The sequence below is a fragment of the Carassius auratus genome, chromosome 48, assembly GCF_003368295.1.
Source record: "Carassius auratus strain Wakin chromosome 48, ASM336829v1, whole genome shotgun sequence".
Lineage (NCBI taxonomy): Eukaryota > Metazoa > Chordata > Actinopteri > Cypriniformes > Cyprinidae > Carassius > Carassius auratus.
In genome coordinates, this window is record NC_039290.1 from 9,032,919 (window position 1) to 9,058,947 (window position 26,029).

The 26,029-nt window shown below is 36.7% G+C and overlaps 1 protein-coding gene across 1 annotated transcript; it reads left to right on the forward strand.

The window, feature by feature from the left end:
* The first annotated feature begins 3,794 nt into the window (after positions 1–3,794).
* LOC113065766 (alpha-2,8-sialyltransferase 8E-like) lies at positions 3,795–18,513 on the forward strand. Its single transcript, XM_026237276.1, has 7 exons — positions 3,795–3,967; positions 11,301–11,381; positions 11,459–11,545; positions 12,122–12,266; positions 16,073–16,185; positions 16,281–16,358; positions 17,307–18,513. The coding sequence occupies exons 1-7, from the start codon at positions 3,861–3,863 to the stop codon at positions 17,758–17,760; spliced, it is 1,065 nt and encodes a 354-aa protein (XP_026093061.1). The 5' UTR covers positions 3,795–3,860; the 3' UTR covers positions 17,761–18,513.
* Positions 18,514–26,029: the final 7,516 nt, after the last annotated feature.

A 26,029-nucleotide genomic window follows, 5' to 3' on the forward strand; every position in this document is an offset into this window, starting at 1 on the left:
TGTCCCCTCACTTTTGAGATCACCTCTCAAAAAAAATAATACAAAAGGTATGTATGTGAACAAAACGCACGTTTTGACCATTTGCACCCACGGCAATATTTTAATCATTAAACTGCCACAAACATTGTAAAAGCACTTAAAGTGCCTTATAGGCTATTTAAAACAACAATATTAAAAGATCAAATTCAGTCATCAATATATTAATGATGCATATTCAGTTATAGTTTAGTTTAAGGCAAGCAGATGAGGTCAGTGTTTTCCTTATGGTTTTCTATGGGAAAACATTTAACGTGAAACTTTAAACATTGTGTTTGTATTCTGGGTTTATATGCTTGCCTGTACAAAATATATCTCATCAATAAGGTGTTTACTGAATTTCACCTTTTAATATTTACGTTTCACGACATTACTAATTAATGCAAACGGCGTAAAAATAACTGGTAGTCAGAGCAGAGCTTCGCTTTTGCCTTCCAGGTGGGCGTTCCTGTGAGTGTGTGACGTATGTAAATGTATTGTTTGTTTATTGGTAACCATCTGTGGTGGAACATGAGCCGATTCATTGTTTTACATCTGTTATAAACACATGTTCCCGAGCTCTGGCCGATTCTGGGCGTTAAACACAGTGGCTAGTAGCAAAAGCACATGGTTAATTTGGGTCACCATGACTTAACGATAACCATGCATTTGGATGTTTATTATTATTATTATTATTATTATTATTAGCAGGGCTAATTTTCGCAAGGTATTTATATATTTTTGTTTGATCTCTCGACATTTTACAACAGTAGCCAGGTGGTGAAGACAAGAAAAAAGAAACTAAATTACAATGTCACTTGCAATCGCTACTTGCACTCTCCGCTACCTGTGACGTCACTTGCAATCAACACAAATCGTGCGTGTTGCCAATGGAGACAAGACTGTGGTGGTGATTAAACGATTAAAACTAAATCAGTAGGCCTACTACTATACACAAAGTCTTTCTTTAAGCGTTTTCCTCCTGTAGAAAAAAAACAAACACTTAATATGGCATAATGTATTAGGATACGTTAGGTTCAATTAAAAGACCAAATTCGATATAGTTATTATTTAATGTACTGCAAGGCAAGCAGATGGCTATGAACACAATGTGAACACTTAATGTGGCCTAATAACAGACTAAGATGATAAAGACAATTCAGTAGGCCTAGGCTATATCTTGTTGACTCAATGTATATACAGACCAGCAAATATGAACGTGCATTATGAAATGCATTAAGTGATTTTAAAAGGATCAGCTCCATACAGACAAGCAGACGAGTACAGAACGCAGTGCGTTAAATTGTATACATTAAATGTTTTCCTCCTATAGAAAATAATTATAAATAAAACACATAATGGAGCTTAATGGACAAAGACAGTGATATAAACGAAAAATGCTTAAAACGTTTATTCACCACCACAGCTTCTTGTCTCCATTGGCAACACGAGTGCAAGTGACACTGTAATTTAGTTTATTATTTCATTTTCTTCTACACCTGGCTACTGTTATAAAATGTTGGGAAATTCAAACAAAAAGTAGAAAAAAATAAATAAATAAATAAAGTCTGCAAGTGATGTCACTAGCGGAAGTGCGAGTGTCTGAGAATGCACGTGCAAGTCTGCAGCCAGACCCTCTTGCTCGAAGCTACAGACTTCATTCAAGTCACAAAAAGACAAACGTCTGCAATATACAATCTTCCAGCTTAGGGTAAGATTATGTAGATTTGTGACAATTATTATATTATTTAGTGGGCTTTGAAAGCAGCGGCGCTTCTAGTCCGGTGAACCTCGTCAGAAGCCCGTACCCGCGCAAACGGGTACCGGACCGCAGGATCCGGAAGAAATAAGCCCCGGTGGAGGGGGACACAGAGACTGAAATGACCCCCCAACACTTTCTGTTCAGTGTTCTCTGAACCTTCTGAAATTGGTAACATTGAAACACCAGATAAGATTTGGACGGTCATTTAGAGTCATTAAAGTGAACCTGCCAGAACACGATCTCTGTGAGCTGGGGTAACAGCAGTGCATATTCTTTCAAGTTTGAGAGGAATATAATTCTACCTTTTGAAAATCCTCTCAAGCCTCGACATAGACAGTGACACTGGATGCCTGGCGTGTCGGTTTTTAATTCGGCTCCCATGTTAACAGGTTAGAGCTTGCTGACTGCCTGCGTGAGACGCGTGGAAAACGCGTGCATGCTAGAAATAGAACCGACGCCTTTTTTTCACGCGAGACGCGCGCGCGTGTTGGAAGCGTTTCCAGGCAAAATAGAATATGAAAATATGTCTATATGTCCTTTTGTACACAAATACATATTAATCATGACATTTTGATGTTTCAAAAGTCGATTGACATATATTCAGATATAAATGTAATTAAAAAAATAATAATAATTATCGATTTTCAAATATTGCACCTGTCCAACATAGTCTATTTTGCCGTTAATACTGTTGGAGGTGTCCTTTATCAGCAGGCTTTATATTTATGCTCAACGTGAAGTATAGATACTGTTGTCGTGAAGACAAGACCCTGGTCTGTCGGCGGTCTCCCTCTATGTCCCCTACAGCAGCAGCAGCGCGCCGCACCGCACCGCGTCAAGCACGCTTCTGCTAAAGATACAGAAAACGCGACGCAGCCGCCACGCTCCTGACACGCAGCAGAAACGTCACGCTCACGCCACGCAGCCAGTGTGTCACCGGCTTTATGATCGAGGGGCGCGGGTGGGGTTGGCACGACACGTCACAGGTGGCAGCAACACTAATACTTATGTTTCATTTATGTTTTCCTTTTTATTCGAAAAAATCTTGAATCTCGGTTCTCAAATATGTAGATGCATTTTACATCTTTATAGATTATGTTGATCTAGTGTGCGATGGCAAGAAGTATAATAATGTATCTATGTGTATAAAGAGCTGTCTAGTCACTTAAGTAACCGATATCAGTGTCATGCCATAAAATATTTTTAGTACGAATGACTGTGTGTTTAATGTGAATTTAATAAAAAACACTGTAAGACAGGTTAAAATCATTGTACAGAAAGACAGCACATTTTAATAATCAAAAAACATTTTCACTGACTTCAGTTTAGAGTTCAAGCACTCTCAAAAACTCCCCTAAAAATCACTGAAGCCGTTTACACTGTGAAATGAGTGTCTTACTTACAAATTCGTACACGTTGATTCTGACCAGAAAGCGGGATGCAGTGAGCGAGCGCATTCAGAGGTGACTCACGTGCACGCCTCTGTGACGTGATCGACGCACTGAACCATATAATCACTATCGGATGTTAAAAAATAATATTCGGCTATTTTTGTCTTTTGGAAGCTTCACTCAAATTCCACTTGAGCCAAAATCTGAGGGAGCGCGTGCTCCATCACGTTGGGCTCGACGCAGAGGAATAATTATGATTATTTTCAGGACGGGAACAAAATGTTCTAAATAAATGTTGCACAACATAATAATTCACCCTCAGGCGCTCTTATAGTCAGCTATATAAAGAATTATTGTTATTATCATTATTATTATTTTATTTATTTATTTTTACAACAGTCTTTTTTTATTTGCTCATCCGCGATATGTCTATAGTACACTTTCTATCAGACAGATGTTAGCTACATAAGGAAAATGATTTTCACTGACAAATTTGCCCAATGCAAATGACAAGGTATTCGTATAAACTGGTTTACAGGGCGAGTTTCGAGGGAGGCGGGGTTGTGCGTGCGTGTGGGGATGGGGGGGGACTTTAACCCCATCGAGCACACGCACACGCACACGCACACGCACACACACACGCACACACACACACGCACACACACACACACACTTGTTCATATGTCTCTCTGATGGCGTTGGCTTTTTTCGTGCGGGTCTCGAGGCTCCTGATGGTCATGATCCTCTTGCAGGGTGTGTGTGTGATGTTTTATTACACACGCAACACACACTCATCCAGGTGAACATTTTCAATATTTCTGAATATCTTATTAATTATCTCGAATTGAAATCATGCTGAGGGTTTTATTTAAGTCGGACTGTTATAAAGTCTGAGACTGATATAAGGTTGTAGTTTCTAAGTGATTGTTTATTCACTATGTGCGGGTTGAGGACATTTCCCCTTTCAGTGTGAAGCGCTTTGAGTCCCCAGAAAATGTATTATTATTATTATTATTATTATTATCATTATTCACTATAGTGTGATTGCTGTCATTAAGTTTTTTAAAGAGGTAGCCTATATTGTGGTTTAAATGTTAAAATTTTTAGGTAGAAATTTAATTGTAATTTTAATCAGGAAAGACATTTTTTAGATTTGCCATGTAGTTTTGATTTGTCCCGGACTCGATCTAATTAAGCGACTGTCATAAAAGTGCACGCAAATAATTTTAATAGATATGCGTTCGCACATTCGAAAACAGACAACGCATCATGCAAATAAACTATAATGATTTGAATTAAGTGTAAAAACATGAATACATAATGTTAAGCTGTGAATGTGAATATAATACAGTGGGTGTGGCAACATGAGCTCGTATTATCTGGAAGTTATCTAGTTCTGAATATTTGTAAAATTAAACAAAAACACGAAATCATATTTCCGAATCCAGTTTGTGTGTGATAGATCCAGACTCCTTCAGTCTTTCAGTCCAGATAAAGTGCCACATCCTTCAACAAAGCCATTGCCATTGTTCTTATTGCTGTTCAGTTTGTAGAGAACTTGCTAAATTCAAAACACATTTTGTTTGAATATGTGTGTGTGTGTGTGTGTGTGTGTGTGTGTGTGTGTGTGTGTGTGTGTGTGTGTGTGTATATATATATATATATATATATATATATATATATATATATATATATATATATAAGAAAATTTCAAGAACATTCATAACTTCATCAGGAAATCAGAGCACTGCTATAATAATATCCCACTTCTGTTTGTAAATGACACTGGTGATGTGCATTTATAAGAAATATTCAGCAGCTGTGATCTTTCTGCAGTGAGTTAAACCTCATTATTGTAATTTACAAAAGGAAGTGTTCCTGAATCAACATTCATATCAAGGGATCAGTTTAATAAGAGATTAGTACTTGACTTCCCTGTGGTGGATCCTGTTACTCCAGACGCTCTGCTCACGATACAAACAGAAGGGATTTAGATTCTTATCCTTTGGGGAAACATTAGACCATTTTTTTATTAAAACCATTCGAATCTTATTAGTTGGTAAAGAAACTAGAAACATTTTTTTATGAACCTGTATATCAGGAACAACAGGTACAGCTAGAAATCTTAAAGGGATGGTTCACATTTAATTGCTTGTCCTCGTTTGATATCCATAGCACGGAAAAAAAAACAAGTTCAAGTTCTTCTGCATTCATTTACAGTAATTGTATTGGATGTTTCTTTAATGTTATATTCCACTCAGGATGTGTTTCCTTCATAATTTGCTGGTCAGTTATATTTCAATAGATAACATCATCAAAGAGCAAAACTTAGTTTTTGCTTTATTATTAAGCTTAGTCATATGTGGATTTGAGTCTCTATTAGTTAATTCTTGTGGTCCAATCAAACACCATTGAGTTCCTCATAGACGTGTGCAGATTCTCCGGAGCTCAGACAATATTTGCAGAGTCAAATAAGGGAATCTGAGCTTCCAGGTGAAGTACCTTGGAAGTAGCTCTGAAACCTGTGACGTCTGACATTTCCTTCTGTCTTTTGGGTACAATGTTAGAATCTGGGGTGATGGCTTTTCTTACAATTCTCTTGGTTAACAAGTTAAAACACTCCATCAATTTGAAGAAATGTTTACTTTGTGAACATCCGGTTTTCAACCTCTGGGTTGAATATTTTCCAAACACATTTTCTCCTTTAATTCAGTAATAGCTTGTGCATTAACAACATAACAAACTCTAACACAAAAGCCCGAGTATAAATATTACATCACAAAACTCTACCTCTGATTAATTATATTACTTGCCATTTGTTCAATATTTAAAAAAAATATGCCAGTAATTAAACCTTTGTATCCTGAGGAGTCCTTAAGAATTTATGTTTGAACTTATAATCTCCCATGCTAACAAATATCCATCCTTTAAGTCTTTTGTACTTTAAATTCAAAAATTCAGGTTATATTTACATAACATTTAATCATTTAGCAGATGCATTTACCCAACTTACAAACAAGAACAATAGAAGCAATCAGACCAACGAGTGAAAAACTACAGTAGTTTCAGTTTGTCTATCACAGAACCCCTAGCAAGGTTTTTTTTTCTTTTTAAGAATAGGATAGACAAGAAAAGGTAAGTGCTAGTATTAGTTGGTCAAGTGCTGCCGAAAATATGTTTTTTTGATAATGAGCAAAACGGGAGGTCATTCCACCAGCTGGGCACAGTCCAGGAAAAGTTAGGGTTAGGGTTAGGGTTAGCCACTGATTCATTAGTCATTTGGTAAGCAACATGACCTGTTATTCCAGCCTGGCCTCATTGTTTAAACGTATTGTTTAGAGGTGTTAGTCTGTAACACTTACAAGCACAAAACTTGCATTTTTGTCAAGTTACCTTTATACAATACCGATTGTGTCAAAGCAGCTTTACTGCATCAAACAGGAAAATAGTTTGTCAATGATGCGAGAAGACAAAAACTGAGCAATTTTTCAGATAAAGTCACTTTTCTTTAATGATTCAGTGATTTCATCATTCAGATCAGTTCTCTTCCAATAGTGTCTATGCAATCAGTCAACTAAGCAAGCCAAAGGAACCAAAACTCCTTCGGTGACAGAAATGGAGAGAAACCCTGGGAGAAACCAGGATAACATTAAAAATATATTTTATAGTTGCTAATCTCACTCCTACCTTTAAACCTAACCATTACTATTTCTTAATAGGTAAAAGTGAAAGTGATGTGACATACAGCCAAGTCTGGTGACCTATACTCAGAATTCATGTACACACACACACACACACACAGCAGTGAACACACACACACACACACACACACAGCAGTGAACACACACACACACACACACACAGCAGTGAACACACACACACAGCAGTGAACACACACACACACAGCAGTGAACACACACACACACAGCAGTGAACACACACACACACACAGCAGTGAACACACACACACACACACACAGCAGTGAACACACACACACAGCAGTGAACACACACAGCAGTGAACACACACACACACACACACACACACACACACACACAGCAGTGAACACACACACAGCAGTGAACACACACACACACACAGCAGTGAACACACACACACACACACACAGCAGTGAACACACACACACACACACAGCAGTGAACACACACATACATTTATGCTGCGGCGCCCGGGAGCAGTTGGGGGTTCAGTGCCTTGCTTGAGGGCAGCTCAATTGTGGTATTGCTGGCCCGAGACTCAAACCCACAACCTTAGGGTTAGGAATCAAACTCTCTAACCACTAGGCCATGACCCCAGCTTTCCCCAGCAACACACCTTGCCAGAACATGGCATGCCACAATCAGTGATGAAACAGCTAAGAACCAAATGGTTAGAGACATGGACTAGTCACCCAAAAGATCGCCTGTTCAAGTCTTGGTGCTGGTAGGAGTTGTAGGTGGTAGGGAGAGAATTAACAGCACTCTCTTCCTCACTCAATACCCATGGCTGAAGTGCCCTTGAGCAATGCACTGAACACCCAATTGCTCCCCGGGCACTGGATATAGCTGCCCACTGCTCCGGGTGTGTGTTCACTTCTTACTGCTGTGTGTGTGCACTTGGATGGGTAAACCGCACAATAGACTTTTCCTCTGCATTGGCAGGAGTATTCTCTTTTCCCAGTTGACCCAAAGAACCAACTGGCTGAGGTGTCTGAGCACCAGGTGCCTGTTTGCACACAACTGATTGCGAGACTGTGCAAGTATGAGCCAGTCATCGAAAGTTGAGAATGTGCCAGGATCAGAGAGGCCGTGCCAGAGGAAACAACAGAGCCACTGAAATACCCACGGTGTGGCAGCATTGTTGAACACAGGGACTCGAGGCCTTCTGTGACAGCCCAACCTCCACCGAGAAACCACTCTTCCAGCCTCAAAAGATCTGGACATGGTGGAGGATTCTACACAAGCCTGACATTCTCGGCATCTCAGGAAAGCATAGCCATCATCTCTGGGTCTGGTTCAGACAACGCAGTCACACCTGAAGTGGGCAACACAGCGGAGCTCACCACTACCTCTCAGCATCGAAGCGAAAGGATGAAAGCAGTGCACCTGCTGCCTCTTATACTCACGCTGTGATCAGCAACCGCTGGGTGCAATAATCGTATGCCAATGTGCATTGGCTCATTTAGTTTACACTCACAGTGGATCGGTCTCTCTGGCGAGATCCCAATTCATCGAATATCACTGACATGAAGAGTGACTGACTGAAATCGAACTATATATTCTTTTACTGTATCCTTATTCCTCAACCATATATATTATTTTACCATTAACACCGGTTAAATTTCCTTCTTGACAATGCTAAAATACTCTCCCATATTCTTCTCAGTATTTAATAGTTATTGAAATTCCAGTATTACCAGATAAATATCATAAAAAAAGTTGTTTTGTGATCTTTATTCACAATGTTTCATAATATGTTTCTGTTTCATTTTCTAAAATTACATTCTCGCACAATTAAATAATATTTCTTCTATATTTATGTTCCTCTTCAACTTGGCTACTCTAACCACTATTTATATGGTGTTTACTTAAAAAGTGATTCCAGTTCTTATCAAAATTGCTTAATTTGCTATCTTCAGTGTGAAGTCCAGTAAAGGCGACCAAGATTGCGAAATCCTCTAAAGTTTCTAGCAGCAGAACCACAAACACATAAACGCACTTTCTTGTGTTTGTACTGGAAGTTGTCCGCATTTAAAGGAAACAAAAATAAAAAAAAATAACATTGTAAGAAATTCAATATATTATTGCAATATGTCAAGTCAAGACAAGTCACATTTATTTATATAGCACTTTAAACAAAAAGGATTGCGTCAAAGCAAATGAAAAACATTAATTAGGAAAACAGTGTGTCAATAATGCAAAATGATAGTTAAAGGCAGTTCATCATTGAATTCAGTGATGTCATCATCTCAGTTCAGTTTAAATAGTATCATTTGCAAATCAAGTCAACGATATCACTTTAGATGAAGTGACCCCAACTAAGCAAGCCAGAGGTGACAGCGGCAAGGAACCGAAACTCCATCGGTGACAGAATGGAGAAGAAACCTTGGGAGAAATCTGGGCCTGTATCTGGGGCTCTAGTTGTCCTGGTCTCCGCTGTCTTTCAGGGATGTAGAGGTCCTTTCTAGGTGCTGATCCACCATCTGGTCTGGATACGTACTGGATCCGGGTGACTGCAGTGACCCTCTGATCTGGACACAGACTGGATCTGGTGGCTACGGTGACCTCGGAACAAGAGAGAAACAGACAAATATTAGCGTAGATGCCATTCTTCTAATGATGTAGCAAGTACATCGGGTGTTATGGGAAGTGTTCCCGGTTCCGGTTTACCTAATTAATGCAGCCTAAAAATCCTTTAACGGATTTGGATATTAAAAGCATATTAGTATGTTATGTGTATGCCAGGTTAAAGAGATGGGTCTTTAATCTAGATTTAAACTGCAAGAGTGTGTCTGCCTCCCGAACAATGTTAGGTAGGTTATTCCAGAGTTTAGGCGCCAAATAGGAAAAGGATCTGCCGCCCACAGTTTATTTTGATATTCTAGGTATTATCAAATTGCCTGAGTTTTGAGAACGTAGCAGACGTAGAGGAGTATAATGTAAAAGGAGCTCATTCAAATACTGAGGTGCTAAACCATTCAGGGCTTTATAAGTAATAAGCAATATTTTAAAATCTATACGATGTTTGATAGGGAGCCAGTGCAGTGTGGACAGGACCGGGCTAATATGGTCATACTTCCTGGTTCTAGTAAGAACTCTTGCTGCTGCATTTTGGACTAGCTGTAGTTTGTTTACCAAGCGTGCAGAACAACCACCCAATAAAGCATTACAGTAGTCTAACCTTGAAGTCATAAATGCATGGATTAACATTTCTGCATTTGACATTGTGAGCATAAGCCGTAATTTAGATATATTTTTCTGATGGAAAAATGCAGTTTTACAAATGCTAGAAACGTGGCTTTCTAAGGAAAGATTGCGATCAAATAGCACACCTAGGTTCCTAACTGATGACGAAGAATTGACAGAGCAACCATCAAGTCTTAGACAGTGTTCTAGGTTATTACAAGCAGAGTTTTTAGGTCCTATAATTAACACCTGTTTTTTTTTTCAGATTTTAGCAGTAAGAAATTACTTGTCTTCCAGTTTTTTCTTTTATATCGACTATAAATTCTGTTCACCAGGCTGTGAAGAAGTATAGAGCTAAGTATCATCAGCATAACAGTGAAAGCTAACACCATGTTTCCTGATGTTATCTCCTACGTGTAACATGTAAAATGTGAAGAGTGGCGGCCCTAGTACTGAGCCTTGAGGTACTCCATACTGCATCTTCATTCACTGCTACGAACTGATGGCGGTCATATAAGTACGATTTAAACCATGCTAATGCACTTCCACTGATGCCAACAAAGTGTTCAAGTCTATGCAAAAGAATGTTGTGGTCAATTGTGTCAAAAGCAGCACTAAGATCCAATAAAACTAATATAGAGATACACCCTCGATCAGATGATAAGAGCAGATCATTTGTAACTCTAAGGAGAGCAGTTTCAGTACTATGATACGGTCTAAATCCTGACTGGAAATCCTCACATATACCATTATTCTCTAAGAAGGAATATAATTGTGAGGATATGTGTAAAGGTATCTAAAATAAATAAACAAATAGCCAGGGTAATTGCTTTTCTTTCATATTATACTACAAATAGTTGAAAGATCTCATTTTTTGAAGTAGAAGTTTAATTAACTTTCAGACAAAAACTGAAACAAAAAAAAAAGTTTTGTTTCGTAACATTTCTGATAAATCAGGCATTTATGACTCACATAGACTGATAGAGTGGGACAATGAAAATAAAAACAGCTCAGGTTTAATCAGAGACACAAACTTAGCTAAGAGTAAGAAGCTCCAGCTAAAGTTACACTAAAAGATCTCTGACTGGATTAAAAAAACTCTAAACAGAAGGCATGCAGTAGATCAAGTGTGACAACAAAGTTTGATTATGTAGATAATTTAATTCCTTATAAATTAAATAAAATTGAAATATGATACAGTGGCTTTGAAATTGTTGTTCTTTCAGAGATGGGATGACGGACACTCTTCAGCAGATGCAGTGTGCTAAACTCAGACGCAAGTTTTCCATTATCAAACCGGCCAAAAGGTGCTTGAGAATCAAGATCAGAAGTGACGTTTCTATTTCAGAGATAACATCATTAAATGTCTTTTTCTTCTTCTCAGTATTAAAATGGAGAGTTTCACACGGGAGCTATCAGATTTCATGAGCTGCCCGTACAAATCCAACACAACTGAGCGCGAGGTCAACAGGTTTGTGTGTCTTTGTTGGTTTTGGCAGATGCTTTTGTCTAAACTGATGAAGTTGTTAAGTGTTGAAAGATGACGCACAAGAAGAACTTGATGCCTCACATTCCTGAGTCATTGTTATCTCTGAGTGCACTTGTGGAGCTTTTGAGCTACTTAAACTTTGAACTTAAGAGATCCACTCATGCATCTTCAGTTGATATTTTAATATTGAGTTTTCAAAAGAATCCTATTCTAAAGTTTTAATAATGGATTTTACTTTCTTTAATGCATCCATGACACATAACACTGCAGACGTTTCCTTACAAGCAGCATGAAAATATGTGCGTGGCTTTATCATTTCTATCTGATTGTGATATGTGTTTGATGTTTTAGATTCATGAGATTAATGTGCCAGCTTTTAAAAAAAAGAAGAAAAAAAAAACATGTGATTAATGTTCAGTGTGTTTAACAAGAGAGTTAAAACAATAAATCTTTGAATGCTGAGATCATTTTAACAGAGATTACACTTATAAAGCTTTTGAATGCTAATAAACTTTCTGTGTGTGTGTGTGTGTGTGTGTGTGTGTGTGTCTATGGCAGATTGAAGCTGCAGTTTTTCTGTAACGCCACAGGATCGTTATTCCTCACCAAACGAAACACAGCCGTCAATCAGACCATCCCATATGAAACAAGCAAAATAAAAACATACACAGTAAACGCAGCCATCCACAGCATGATGCCTGAGGTGTGTTATTAATATGCATTTACTCATTAAATTATTAAACTATATCTTTGTTTAAATGTTTCATTTTACATAGATTATGGCCAGATCTGTCCTCTGAATGTGACACAAACCTGTCAAACTTGTCAAGCCCTACAAGATGTATAGATTATAGATCCTCTTTCTCATGGACATGATTTCTAACTTGCCTAAACGACTGAAAAGTAGTTTGACTCATAGCATGTAGGCATTGTATATAATCAACCATGCGTGGCGTGCAACAAGGCGTGATCTACAGAGAACAGTCAAAGCAATGCAAATATGTGTAGGTACAGTATGATGTACGAGGACTCACACCCCAGACATGCTGATCATGTTTTGTTTTTACAGTTTTTGCCTGTTGCTTGAACACATTTTGCAAAACTTAAAGCAAACATGACACAACACTGGGAAATATACCATTCACCTCTGTGTCAAATTGAAGCTCTAATATCAAAACCTAACATTCCTTTGTCAAAATGTAACTCTGATGACAAAATGACACATACTTGCATCTTATACATACACTTTCAGATCAGGGGGAACACACTAGTCTACTTTATATAAAACACTAAAGTCTTTGAGTTTCACTGTTTATTCAGAAGACATATTTTCAGGAGGCACATTTTCAAAACAACCTAAAAAGCAAATAGGCCTGCTCAATATTGTACATTGTAGCACTGTACATTGCAGTAACATGAATTCAGATAAAGCAAAAAATAAAAATAATAATATAAAAAACCAGGGCTCAAGGAACGAAAACGAAAACCGGAAACAAACGATATTTTGACAGGAATAGAACCAGAAACAGAAACGAAATGAATTTAGTTTTTAGTTTTTCTAGGCGTTGGTGCATGTGCATTCCACACTCAAGTAGAGACCTGGGAGTACCGCGGGACCCAGCGCAACCGAGTGCGGATGCCGGATATTATTGTGTGCGGGTGGCGGGAAAATAAAGTTATTTGCGGGACTCCCGCAAAGTGGAAATATGTAGCAAAATAAAATTACTAAAAACAGATAAACCTTTATTTATAATAGACTAAAATAAAATAGACTTTGCGGTATGGGAGGATGCTGATGAAACCATGGACCTCATCAATGAACAACATGCTATTCCTGCACTGACTACATTAGTAGTCATAGTCTACAATTTTTTTTTTCATTCCATTTATTTGTAATTATTTATTTTGCTAAATATTTAAAATTGGTCTATTTTTTTATTAAGGAAAAAAATTTTTTGTTTGTTTAATGTTTGAGGAAAAGAAGGCATTATTAAGCAGTAGCTATAGGCTAATTTTCCTTTGAACATGAAATAAATCCAGGTTTTTTATTATTATATAATTCATTAGGCTATACTATAGCCTAATAGGTATATTTTTTATTTACATTTCTTACTTTTTTACTGTATTTATATGTTCTAAGTTCCATGTTCGTTCCTTTCATCCATTTAATTAAACGCAAATAAAACGAAACATTTGTTTCTTTTTTAAATTTATAATCAACAGGCGAGCAATTGAAAAAAATAACAGAGTAGCAGGCAGAATATGCAATGGATTTTTTTTAAAACTAAAAAAAAAAAACGTATACTTTACCCGCGCGATTTTGCAGGCGGTAGCGGGACGAAACTTGATAGTTCGAGCGCGGAAGCGGGAGAAAATAAGATATTTTTGCGGGAGCGGGATAAAATCTTGCGGGAGCGGGACAGAAAAATCCTTCCCGCGCAGGTCTCTACACTCAAGCGCAGCATGCTTAGCCTTTCCTGCCCAACCGAGGACCGCAGCTCTCCTTTGATTATTCCCAACTTTGAGAAGCGCCGCTCGCCAGATTCATTGGACATCATCATGCACAGATAGATCCGCTAAACAATTTCGACGGATGGAAACATCTGAGAAAGATTTAACGATGACAAAAGCTCTACTGATTCGTTCACAGTCACCGGTTTCTGAGTGCAGCAAACTAAGATCAGCTGATTTTGACCAATTAATAATCAGTTAAACGGTTTAAAAAGTCATTTATTTATTTTCAGTAAATTATCAAAATATTTTAAAAGGTTTTCATGCATGGTTAATATATATATATAGGCTATATATATATAGAGAGAGAGAGAGAGAGAATTTTGTATATAAGTTTTTTTAGAGAAAAAAAAATATTTCATTCAGAAATAGGCATAATGCAGACACAAAATGTTTACAAACATTAGGCTATTTTTTATAATCATTTGTTATTCAAATACATCACAAATACGGAAACTTTTATTTTATGTCGAAAGAGAAACCCAACGTTGGTTTCAGTTTCGTTTTAGTCTAAATTAGTTTCGGTTTTGTCGTTAATATTGCTATAGCTTCTTATATTTGTAATTCTTGTTTTTTTTTTTCTAAATACTGTTAATTGAAATTATTTTGTTGTGGAGTGAGGGAGTAATTTGGATAAATTTGGAGTCCGATTGTCACACGCATATACAGCATTACTTATTATACATTTACTAATTATTCTATATTCTTTATATTAAATAACATTTTAGCATCCAGATACATCGGGAACATGGAAACATTTGGATTCGTGCAGAATGAGAGAAGTAGGCGTCAGCCTCAGCTTACATTCATTTGTTTTTGGATTGAGGTTTTTATAGCCTAACATTTAGAGGGTTTGATTTGAAGAGAAACTAATAACTGTTTTTATAATGTTTTTAAACATTTAGCTTTAGACTACAGGCATTTAGTCTTCATTATTTCGGAAAGTTATAGGGCTCATAAAATGCAATGAGCAGCGACTTACGTTTTTTTGTTTTTTACTCTCAAAACGCAATCTGATACAAGTGGGGTTTTTTAACAATGCAGCAAACATTTTTAAATATCTTAAAAATACTTTTAAAGTGTTGATTATTTTTTTTATTTTATTTTTTTAAGTAGGCCTAGCTTACATTTGGACAAAATCTGGTGCAAGCTGTAAACTGTAAGTGTTAGATCTCTATTTTTTCCTCTTTTCTTTAGTAAGGAAAACGCTATACTTTATTATTATTATTAAATTATTATTATTAGGCAAAATATAGGCAAATAATAGCCTTTTGTTTTTAAAAAATAACATTATTAACCGGTATTTCTTCCTCCCGAACCGGTTTCAGTACGGTAATAATATCAGAGGAACGCAGAACAGAACCGTTAAAATATCGATTGGATGGCTTGCGATGTCGATGAGATACTGTGGCCAGGAATTCATGTTACTGTCGTTTTCGTTCCTTGAACCGGTTCAGAGCCCTGTTTTTTTATATTATTATTATTATTTTTTGCTTTATCTGAATTCATGTTACTGCAATGTACAGTGCTACAATGTACAATACTGAGCAGGCCTATTTGCTTTTGTGGTTGTTTGAAAATGTGTCTCCTGAAAATATGTCTTCTGAATAAACAGTGCAAATCAAAGACTTTAGTGTTTTATATAAAGTAGACTAGTGTGTTCCCCCTGATCTGAAAGTGTATGTATAAGATGCAAGTATGTGTCATTTTGTCATCAGAGTTACACTTTGACAAAGGAATGTTAGGTTTTGATAGTAGAGCTTCAATTTGACAGAATGGTATATCTCCCAGTGTTGTGTCATGTTTACTTTAAGTTTTGCAAAATGTGTTCAAGCAACAGGTAAAAACTGTAATGTTCTGAGTTTGACCTCAAGTACAGTATGCATCAGTCTATTGGAACACAAAGTTAGCAAACTAGAAACACTGGACACGTGACTTTCGGGAAAAAGAGCAGATGTTTTCACCTGTGTGTGTGTGTGTGTGTGTGTGTGTGTGCAGGATTTCCCCTGGAGTGGTCGTCGTCTGGGTCGGTGTGCTGTAGTTGGCAGTGGTGGGATCCTGAAGAACAGCAGCTGTGGACGTGAGATTGACAGCGCAGACTTCGTCATACGGTAAACACATCCCAGCATGCCTTGCCTCCCTCGACACATCCACCTGTAATCACTCACCCTTCCTGTTAACATGAAGTTTTCTCTCTCTGTTTCAGGTTTAACTTGGCGACGATTAATGACAGTGATGTTGGGCTGAAGACGGATCTGATAACCATCAACCCCAGTCAGATTCGGTCAGTATCCATAAACACCAGCTCAGTTCACATTTAAATAAGGACATTTAGATTTAGATTGAAAGATTTAAAGTTAAAGCTCTCGATTCTTGTTTTAAAAGAATCTAACTAAAGGTTTAGCCAAAAAAACACATTCATGAGCCATTACTGGCATCCCCATGTACTCCCTCTTCAAAATAAAGGAGCTTTAATGGTTCCATGAAGAACCTTTAACATACAGGGAATTATTCAGTTGCACAAAATATTGATTATATTTATACGTTGGAAATAGCACGTGAAGACATCTCGCTCAACAGAGTGAAGTGAGTCGATTTGATAACTTTGTGGTTTATTATTTTGAGTCGTATGGGATGCGGTAACACACGTCCCTCTCACAACATATTGCTTTACAGATCTATCGCTTCTGCCACTCAGAAATATTCATGCAATCACGCAATCACGCTCCGGCGCGGTTAGCGATCACACACTGATCTATGTATAACTGAACCGCGCTCTGGTCCACCTCTTCAACTGAACCAGGGACTGATAAACAGAGCCATCTCACCAGACAAAATCCCAGGATTTGGGGGTTAAGAGAATTATTCTCCTTAGTATTCTGATCACTGATTTATGAACTATGGTTATGATTTGCCTTGGTATCATTGAGAAACTGGTTTACTACAATCTTGTGTCTTCAAATGTGGTTTATTTTAGAATGCCTTATTTTCTTTATGCAAATTATAGCTCTCTGATTTTAGCTTTTCCAACTTTTGATGGACTCGCTCTTCTCACTTTTCTCAACACATATCATAGCAAGGCATTTACTTTCAATGAAGAAAAGTGGAAATAATGTGCATAACGAGTTTTAGCATTTTGTAAGACCATAGGTCTACCAAATAAACATTTCCAGCGGCAAACACGGTAATCAGTAGCGATTACGAGTGTTTATTTCGATCTGTGTGTCTGTAGATTCAACACCCTGGTGGAGCGGGTCAGTGTGTACGAAAACGCCTCTGTCGCGATTCCTGCCTTTGCCTACACATTCTGCACTGGAAAGGCCATCACAGCTCTCAAAATCCTCCATCCAATCAGACCCCAGCAGCCGGTGGTGTTCTTCAGCCCCATTTACCTGCGGACACTGGACCGTTTATGGAAAGGGCGTGGCCTGAAGTCAGTCCGCCTCTCTTCTGGGTTTTTGCTAATTAACACAGCGCTGGAACTGTGTGAGGACGTGCACGTGTACGGATTCTGGCCATTCGGCACCGATCTACAGGACAATCCCATTCCGTACCATTATTACGACCAGTTGCGTCCGCACCCCTACATGCACAAAATGCCGGAGGAGTTTGTGCGGCTTCTGCAGCTCCACAGCCAGGGGGCGCTGACACTGCACCTGCAGCCCTGCTCCTCAGAGACACACTGACATCTTATTTTTACTTTAATTTATTCATATGAGAGGACATGTTACATTATTAATTTGTGAATTAGTGCATATTGTATAATTTAGGGATGCACAATATTATCGGAGTCGGCCGATAATGGCTTTAAAGTGCCCCATTATGCCTTTTTGAATATAATTTTTCATGCAGTGTGTAATGTAGCTGTATGTTAACATAAATTATCTGCAAAGTTGTGAAGCTGACAGTGCACGACTCACAATCGCGAGATAGAGAGACTTATTCTTTGAGTTGTTCACAAAACAATAATTTTTTACCTCATTTAGAAATTAGGTAAAATTCAGTCTATTTTTTGAGAAAACAAATGTGTTTTCTTACCTTTCATGCAGGTAAACCTGTTTTAGGAGACTCATAAAAAAATATTAGCAACCTCAAAAAATTGCATAAAGTGGTCACTTTAAATGTAAATATCGGCCGATATGAAAAATTATGCCGATATGTCACTGATAAGAGGAATACTCACTTTTGTTCAGGGTCTGCTAGTGCTTAGATCATGTCAGCAATGAGGCTCATTCTTGAAGCATTTTTTTTCCTGAATGATGATTAGATTGACTGCTTAGATCTCTGCATTTAATCTGTGAAAGCACATACTGAATTACTCATTTGGTGTAAACAGTAATGGCACGTGCAGCGGCAGTGAACAGTGATGGCCTCCCCCAGGTCCTAAAGCCCGTTCAGTAAGGAGTTTGATTTCCGTGAAGGGGCACTGTTGTCCCATTTATAATTCAATTAAAAGTAAAATAACCTACACAAATAACATTCATTTCTGATTAAATAAAACAATGAATATGTTTTGATTTAAATGTCAGAAGCTATAGCTTTCATGAAAAAAATATCACAAACATGAGACTTGTAAATTAAAAAAAATTATATATACTGATTTATTCGTTAATTTGTAATATGTTTTATTTTTGAAAACCAATAATAAGCTTTAAAAGATTTTCAGAATTTTTACAACTCTTTTGCTTTAGGCCATCTACAAATGTTAAATCTTAAAATAAAATATCAGGGTTAACCTTGCATCTTTCTGGGGTGGAATGCAATGACTGATATATCGTTTATTTATAATTATTTTCAAAAGCTTTAATGTACTGTCAAAATACCTTTATTATTGTATATTTAATTGTAACAAATAAATTCTTGTTGAAAACTAACCAAAATTAAAAATATTTTGATTATAATTTCTGCTCAGGAGAGACTTGCTGTTGTTTCCAAACAAAAAAGGAAATACATCGTATCGAGTGAAAAATATCGGCATATCGGCAAAAATCCAATTTCATGAATCCCTAAAAATTACAATATTTTAAATAAATGTAAAGCCAAAAATCAAAGCATTATCTGTATTTATTAATAATTTTAGGCTGTCCGAAGGAGAATGTTTTGTTAGATGTAGTTCACTGGAGATGGTTTTGTTCCCAATCTGAAAAATGTATGAAATATTTATTTCCCCATGTGACTGTACTCAATTTTGGGATAAAATATGATATGGAATAATTTGTAAATGTTTCGTGTGTTTGATTATAGAAATGGTCAAACTGTTTACATAAAGCTTGAAGTTTGAGCTTCTCTGAACTCAAACTTCCTTGTGCATCACAGTCCCAGATAGCACAGGTACATCTGCAAGATATCTGTTAAAGATCTCTTCTTCTGTACAGCATCTGCTTTGTACAAATAACTGATAGACATCTTTAAGACGTCAGTTTTACTTCATAAACATCTTAAAAGGATAGGAAACGTCCTATTGATGCATTGCAGCTGTAAATGCAGACGTCAAATAGACGTCTCAGAGATGTAGGTGTGCTAGAGTGTTTGCTCATCTGCTATACGTCTATAGGAAATTTCTTATCATATATCAAATAGACATTTAGAAGATGTCTTTAAGATGTTAATGATTTGACATCTTAATCAGATGAGACGATCTTCTACGTGTTCTATCAGTGTTTATGTGGTTCACGGATCTTTCCTGAACTATTTATTAGTGTTTTTAGTGAAACAAGTTTCAATATTTCTGTAAACTGTGTAATACAGTGTTTTTTCAGGGTGTTTTCGGCGGACTTTAGAGCCATAAAGCAGGTGAATGATTAATTTGGCAGCAGAAATGAGACTTTATGCTTGATCGTGGTGAACGGCGGAGCAGCAAGTTTCACACAGTGACCGGATCTAATATTGGTCTAGATATAAAAATACAGTAAGTTATAACTCTTTAGCACCCTTAACTTGAGTGTTTTAGTGGTTTAAGTGGCTGCGAGGGAAAGTAAATGCGTCATATGTCCTTCTAATGCGTCATTTATAACTTGAATCCATCAGAACAGCACATCATTGGCCAGCGATGGAAGAAAGTAAGGTAAGAGTAACTCTCTTAATGATTAAAACAAATAAAACATGACATTTTTTTTACCGGGTTTCTCTCTATGTCAGACTGATCGTGTAACCCCGCCCACAACTCCAAACAAAGCCACGCCCTCTTCGCCAGTGTCCGCTGAAGGACCGAGTGAGTCAAAACGTCATTTTTTTTTATTATTATTATTTATTTTTTCTTGATTATGCAAGCATTAATGTCAACATTAAGAATAAATTTCCATTTTATTTCTATGAAAACATTTGTTTTGAAGTCGTGCCCTAGTGGTTAGCGAGTTTGACTCCTGGACGTAAGGTTGTGGGTTCGAGTCCCAGGTTGGCAATACCACGACACCGAGCCCCCGACTGCTCCCCGGGCTGTAGTTGTTGTTTGTTGATGCCGGGGTTCGTGTGCATTCAGTTGCATTGTGAGAATCGTTCTGTCTGTTTTTGTCCTGCAGTGGGTTTGGGCAGCCCTGAGTTACTAAGAGAACTGAAACAACCGCACGTGCTCAAACACGTCCCCGCGAACACGGGACTGAAAACTATGATCTATGGACGAGGACGACAGGTGAGACGCACACACTGTAGCCAATCTACTCCACTGAATAAATCAGTTCATTCAAAATGAATATGTTATTGTTTACCCAGGTATCATATAAAAGTACCACGTGATATGATATGATCTATAAAGCATGTTTTGTTGTAATTAACTGTTTTTAAATGCCACTAGGAAACGTTTTTACTCAGGACATTCTCTAAAGGATGTTTTAAAAAAATGTTTCACTAGAAATAATCTTACTTTTTGTAAATCAAAATTGAAATGGAAAAAATATGTATAATATTTGTTAAATTTGTTATTTTTGTTTGTTTGTTTGTTTTCATTACTAGCCTACTGCATGCTACTACTGTTTGTTTCCTTTAAAACACATTAATCTTGCCATTAAAATAGCCATACATTCATACATAATCACCATACCAGGGTATTTTTCATGGAATAAAACACATTTTATTTGTAAAGCAAACTTTACAATTGAAATGTATAAATAAAAAAAATAAATACAACTATTATTACAAAGATTACAATAAAAGTGTAAATTAATTTAAAAAAGAGAAGAGAAAATAACAGCGAAACATGAACTAAAATGAATAAAGAAAAAATCATGTTATTATTATATCAAAATCTTTGTGTGTATATATATATATATATATATATATATATATATATATATATATATATATATATATATATATATATATATATAATTTTTTATTATATTTTAACAAGGTCCTTATTTATAGTTTTATTAATCATGTTCAATTACATAATCCAAAAATACATATATTTCTATAATTTTGTAACATAAATTATACAATTTATATATATTTTATTAGTTTTTATCATAAAAATGTAATATATTTTTTTTAATTGTGTTTCAGAATCAGAAGGCAGAGAGTCAGTCGAAAACCCCGCACTGAAACTCCAGCATTCTCAGTGACTGTTCAGCTGTGATTAGTTGCTCTGTCACTGGCTGTTTGAGCTGTCAGTCACTGATAAGCCCCGCCCCCTGCCGTGATGTGGGCGGGTGGTTTGCTCTGGTTCTGAGGATCATTAGTGAATCTGTCATGTTTGGGTGCAAGTATGAAACCAGTATGTCAACCAGTAGCATAAATGATGTTTAAACAATGTATAAAATAAAAATCAAAATTGTACTGTCTGTGTGTGTGTGTGTGTGTGTGTGTGTGTGTGTGTGTGTGTGTGTCAGAATTGAAGTGGCCAAATGGAATTTTAAATGGAATTATGGGAAGAAGTTTTTAATGAATTGCAGGCCAGAGAGATTAAACACAGTCACACAGGAGGAATTTAATCAGTCCAACAGACTGCTGCTGTGAACTGTAAATGACAACCAATAAACTGCATCATAAATGTGTTTAAATAGATTACTTTATAAACATGACTCAGATTAATATATATATGTGTGTGTGTGTGTGTGTGTGTGTGTGTGTGTGTTTCCTTGTTCATCCTGTTCTCTGGAGCTCAAGGAACCAGGTGAGAATCATCAGACTGAAGGTGACGCTTTATTCCTTCACATCTCTGAGACTCACAGAAAATCACTTACTTCCTCATTGCAAAACAAGGTGGATATTATGTGTCCTAATGTATAATGTGTCCCAATTTGACTTGTTTATGAGTGTTTGATTAGGGTTGGTTAAACAAATGGTCATGGTTAAAAATCTAACTTTAGCAAGGGATTGCTCTTCTAGTCTTTCTGTCTGGTGTGAAAAGAGTCTGGTGAAAAAGGTGAAATGTTCTCGTCTTTTATTTGTACACTAGATGTCTCTGTGTTCCTAATTTGATTATTTATGAGCAGTTTTTCAGGGAAGTCAAATCTCAATAGATCTTTACACATTTGACGAATAAATCTGACATTCTGACGAACAAAGCCATATGTTTAGGACATCCCCAGTTTCTGTTGCTCAGGCGGTGTTAAAATACTCAAGTGAAACAATGTTACGGTTTCAGAGCTCAGAGACTCCCTGTTAATGTATCAACTTTGACTCAGATGTTTCTCTTAGGATAAAACACGCAATAGACACATTTGTGACATTATTCGAGTTATAAGAGTACAGAGCAATAAGAAGGATGTTTAGAGCAGCTCAGATCATTTGATGAGAAATGTCTGAGTTTATAGAGTCCTGGACAATCGGAGCAGAGTTTCTGGAACTGGCTTGTTTCTTTTATTGGGGTGTTTAATCACAGTGTTTCTCAACTGGTGGGTCACGACCCAATGCAAACAAGAACACACAACTAGCCGTGTATTGGTGAAGAGTTAAGATAGTAAAACAAATAGACTTATCAGGAAACACTTCCTGTATGTTTCATGGCCAGAGTCCAAGTTGTGTTTCCAGTCAAACGCTAGTGGTTCGGCTGTAGAAACCAGAAATTAGTTAAATCTGACGAAACCTTCCTTGAAATATATGTGTAATCTATAGTCATTGCTCCTTGAGATCTCTATGTAAATAAGATTCTGCAGACAAATATGTTTGTTAAACACAAAATGTTTTTATTTCCTGTTTCCACTTTTTCATTTATAATGATAATCATTTGTTTTTTGAATATAAGTTTCACAATTTTCATGTCAGGCAATATATAACAGTATATTCAGGATATTTAATAAGATACATCTAGTTTCTGAGCAGTGTTTTTACAGAGAGTGAAGAAAGAATAAGACAGCGTCTCACTATGAAGGACAGATGGATGAGTGTGAGCTATAGAAGTCATCCGAAGAGAACTCAAAGTGAAGAGTGTGTGGCGTTCTTGGTTTGGAGAGGAACACAGACGGGGACGAAGAGCTCAACGGTGCCATCCGTGAGTGTGTGTGTGAGTGTGTGTGTGTGTGTGTGAGTGTGTGTGTGTGTGTGTGTGTGTGTGTGTGTGTGTTTGTGTGTGTGTGTGTGTGTGTGTGGAAAGATCTCAAATGAGGGTAGCGCAGGTGTGTTTGTCGTTGTCACTGTTTGCGTAAGCATGTGTGTCATCGCTGATATTGTTGAAGCTGTAAAGGTGCTGTCATGTTTGTGAAATTTCGCAAGCAAAAAACCCCAAAGTCACTATCAAAGCAATCAGCTCTCCATGGAAGCCATTTCTTCCACATTAGAAAACTAATTATGCTTTAATCAGTCATAGTTATGAGATAAAAAGTCAATATTATGACATAAAGTCAGCTATGGCTTTAAAAGTCAAAACTGACATACTAATTCAGTTATGAGATAAGAGTCAGAATTATGACATACTGAGTCACGATTATGAGATAGAAATCTTACATTTATGACTTTATGAATTTAAATTATGACATAGTCATAATAATGACATAATTCCTAGTTATGAGATGTAAAGTCAAAATTTTGGCTTTAAATCTTAAAATGTGCATACTAAGTCACATTTATGAGACAAAAAGTTGAAATTATGACTTTAAAGGTGAAACACACAATAAATCAAATATAAGATAAAAAGTCGAAATTATTACATTCTAAGTCATAATTATGATTACAAATACAGAAAATAGTACTTTAAATGTTAAAATTCAAAAAAATATGAGATAAAAAAATTATGACACTAAATTGACTTAAAAGTTTATTAAATTGATACTAAATCCACTTAATAAAGTTCAAATTTATAATATTTATTTATATATTTTCTAATCTCATAATTTCAATTTAGTATGTCAATACTGGATTTTTATCTCATAATTTCGATTATATATTTTTTTCATAATTATGACTTTTGACTTTTTTCCTTCGTAATTAAAATTTTTAAAGTCATGATTGCAACAATAACGACATTTAAGGTCAAAGTATCGTTATCATTTCATCTCCCAATTCTGACTTTTAAAATCACTTAAACCTTTTTTTCTTAGGTGGTGGAAATAGGAGTCCGTAGCTTTTCGTTGGTCAGCATGGGAACGTTTTCACTCGATCGCACAGAAATTCACGCAAAGTAACGGTAACTGCGACCACGACCGTGATTTCATTCGCTGTTCAAATGGTGACGATGTCCCCGAATTTCCATCTAATGGAAATGAATAAACCGTATGAATGATGTGCGTGATCTACACTCGCGGTGTACGAACATTCTGTGCAGCGACGTGCTAATACGCATCGCTGCTGCATCTGAAGTTCAGAAGTCGGAAAGAATGTGCAATAATTCGATTTACCGTTTCTTAAAAACATATAAAATCTGTCCCATGATGTAGAGCAGTCAGGCAGCACACGTGAAGTAGATCTTAGTAAACGTATGGCAGGCAGCGTAAGTTTAGCACGTGGCTAATCTTGTTATTAGTCACTGCTCTGTGTAAACATTGAACACATCCCAACATCAGGCAGTAAGGATGGACTAGTGACCTTAATTTGAAAGTTTGGCCACATTTTGGCTCTTTTTTCCCACACTTTTCTAACACACACCCTCCAATGTTTCAAACGCACAACACTCTGGCAGTAACCCAGTAGAGCAGCACATTCACAAGTGGGGCCGAAAAGCAGGATTGTGTGAAACACGTAAGAAAACAAAACACTGGCAGGCTAGTGGTTCGCTAATATGCACTACGCTAAAGTCTCGCTCACAAATCAGGAGTCTGAATTGTCCGTTCGACTTGAACACCCAAATGTCAAATCACATGATAAAATCTAAGATTCCACCACAGCTAGGAATAAACGAACTAAAAATGTAAAAAAAAATCTATATATATGCAGCTAATGTTTGCGTCATATTTCCGCTGTGCTAACGAGCGCTAACCCATGATGTGCTCAACAACGAATGAAAAAAAAACTAAACTTTTTTGGGAAGAAAACACATTTGTTCATTCATCTACATTGATACGTATTGTATTGGCAAATTTTAATCTACATGTTTTCTTCACGTTCTACTCTTTTCTTTGAATACCTCCGATTTTTTATTATTTACAAGTCCAGAAGCTATTGCTGTGTGCACATTTAGAAAGATCGGTCATAACGATCTGGATGAAATTTAGTAATTATGCAAATTAACTGCAAATAAATGTCAAACTGATATGGCGCAGCTTGAAGCTGATTGGCTAATGTGTCAGTCATCGAGTGCGATCTGAGCATGTGCAGAACGTCAGCTAATTGTGTGTGTGGGGGGGGGGGGGGGGGGGGGGGTTCGTGAACGTTACAATGATACAAAAGTGTCTTCACAAACATCATATATATATACAAAATAAAAAACACAAATCAGAAAATAAATAAATAAATAACATTATAAATGTACCTTAATTCAGAAATAAATAAATGAACGAATGGATAAAACAGATATCAGGTTAAGAGAGCGATATGTGACAGATAATTCAAGTCTGTAATGATTTTATGCCTCTGTTTTGTTAATTC

What these genes read in the sequence shown, in the direction of transcription:
- LOC113065766 (XM_026237276.1), top strand. Translation starts at nt 3,861, where the DNA reads ATGGCGTTGGCTTTTTTCGTGCGGGTCTCGAGGCTCCTGATGGTCATG. An exon ending in CGCAACACACACTCATCCAG is followed by an intron (nt 3,968 to 11,300) that starts GTGAACATTTTC and finishes TTGTTCTTTCAG; the next exon opens with AGATGGGATGACGGACACTC. An exon ending in ATCAACCCCAGTCAGATTCG is followed by an intron (nt 16,359 to 17,306) that starts GTCAGTATCCAT and finishes GTGTGTCTGTAG; the next exon opens with ATTCAACACCCTGGTGGAGC.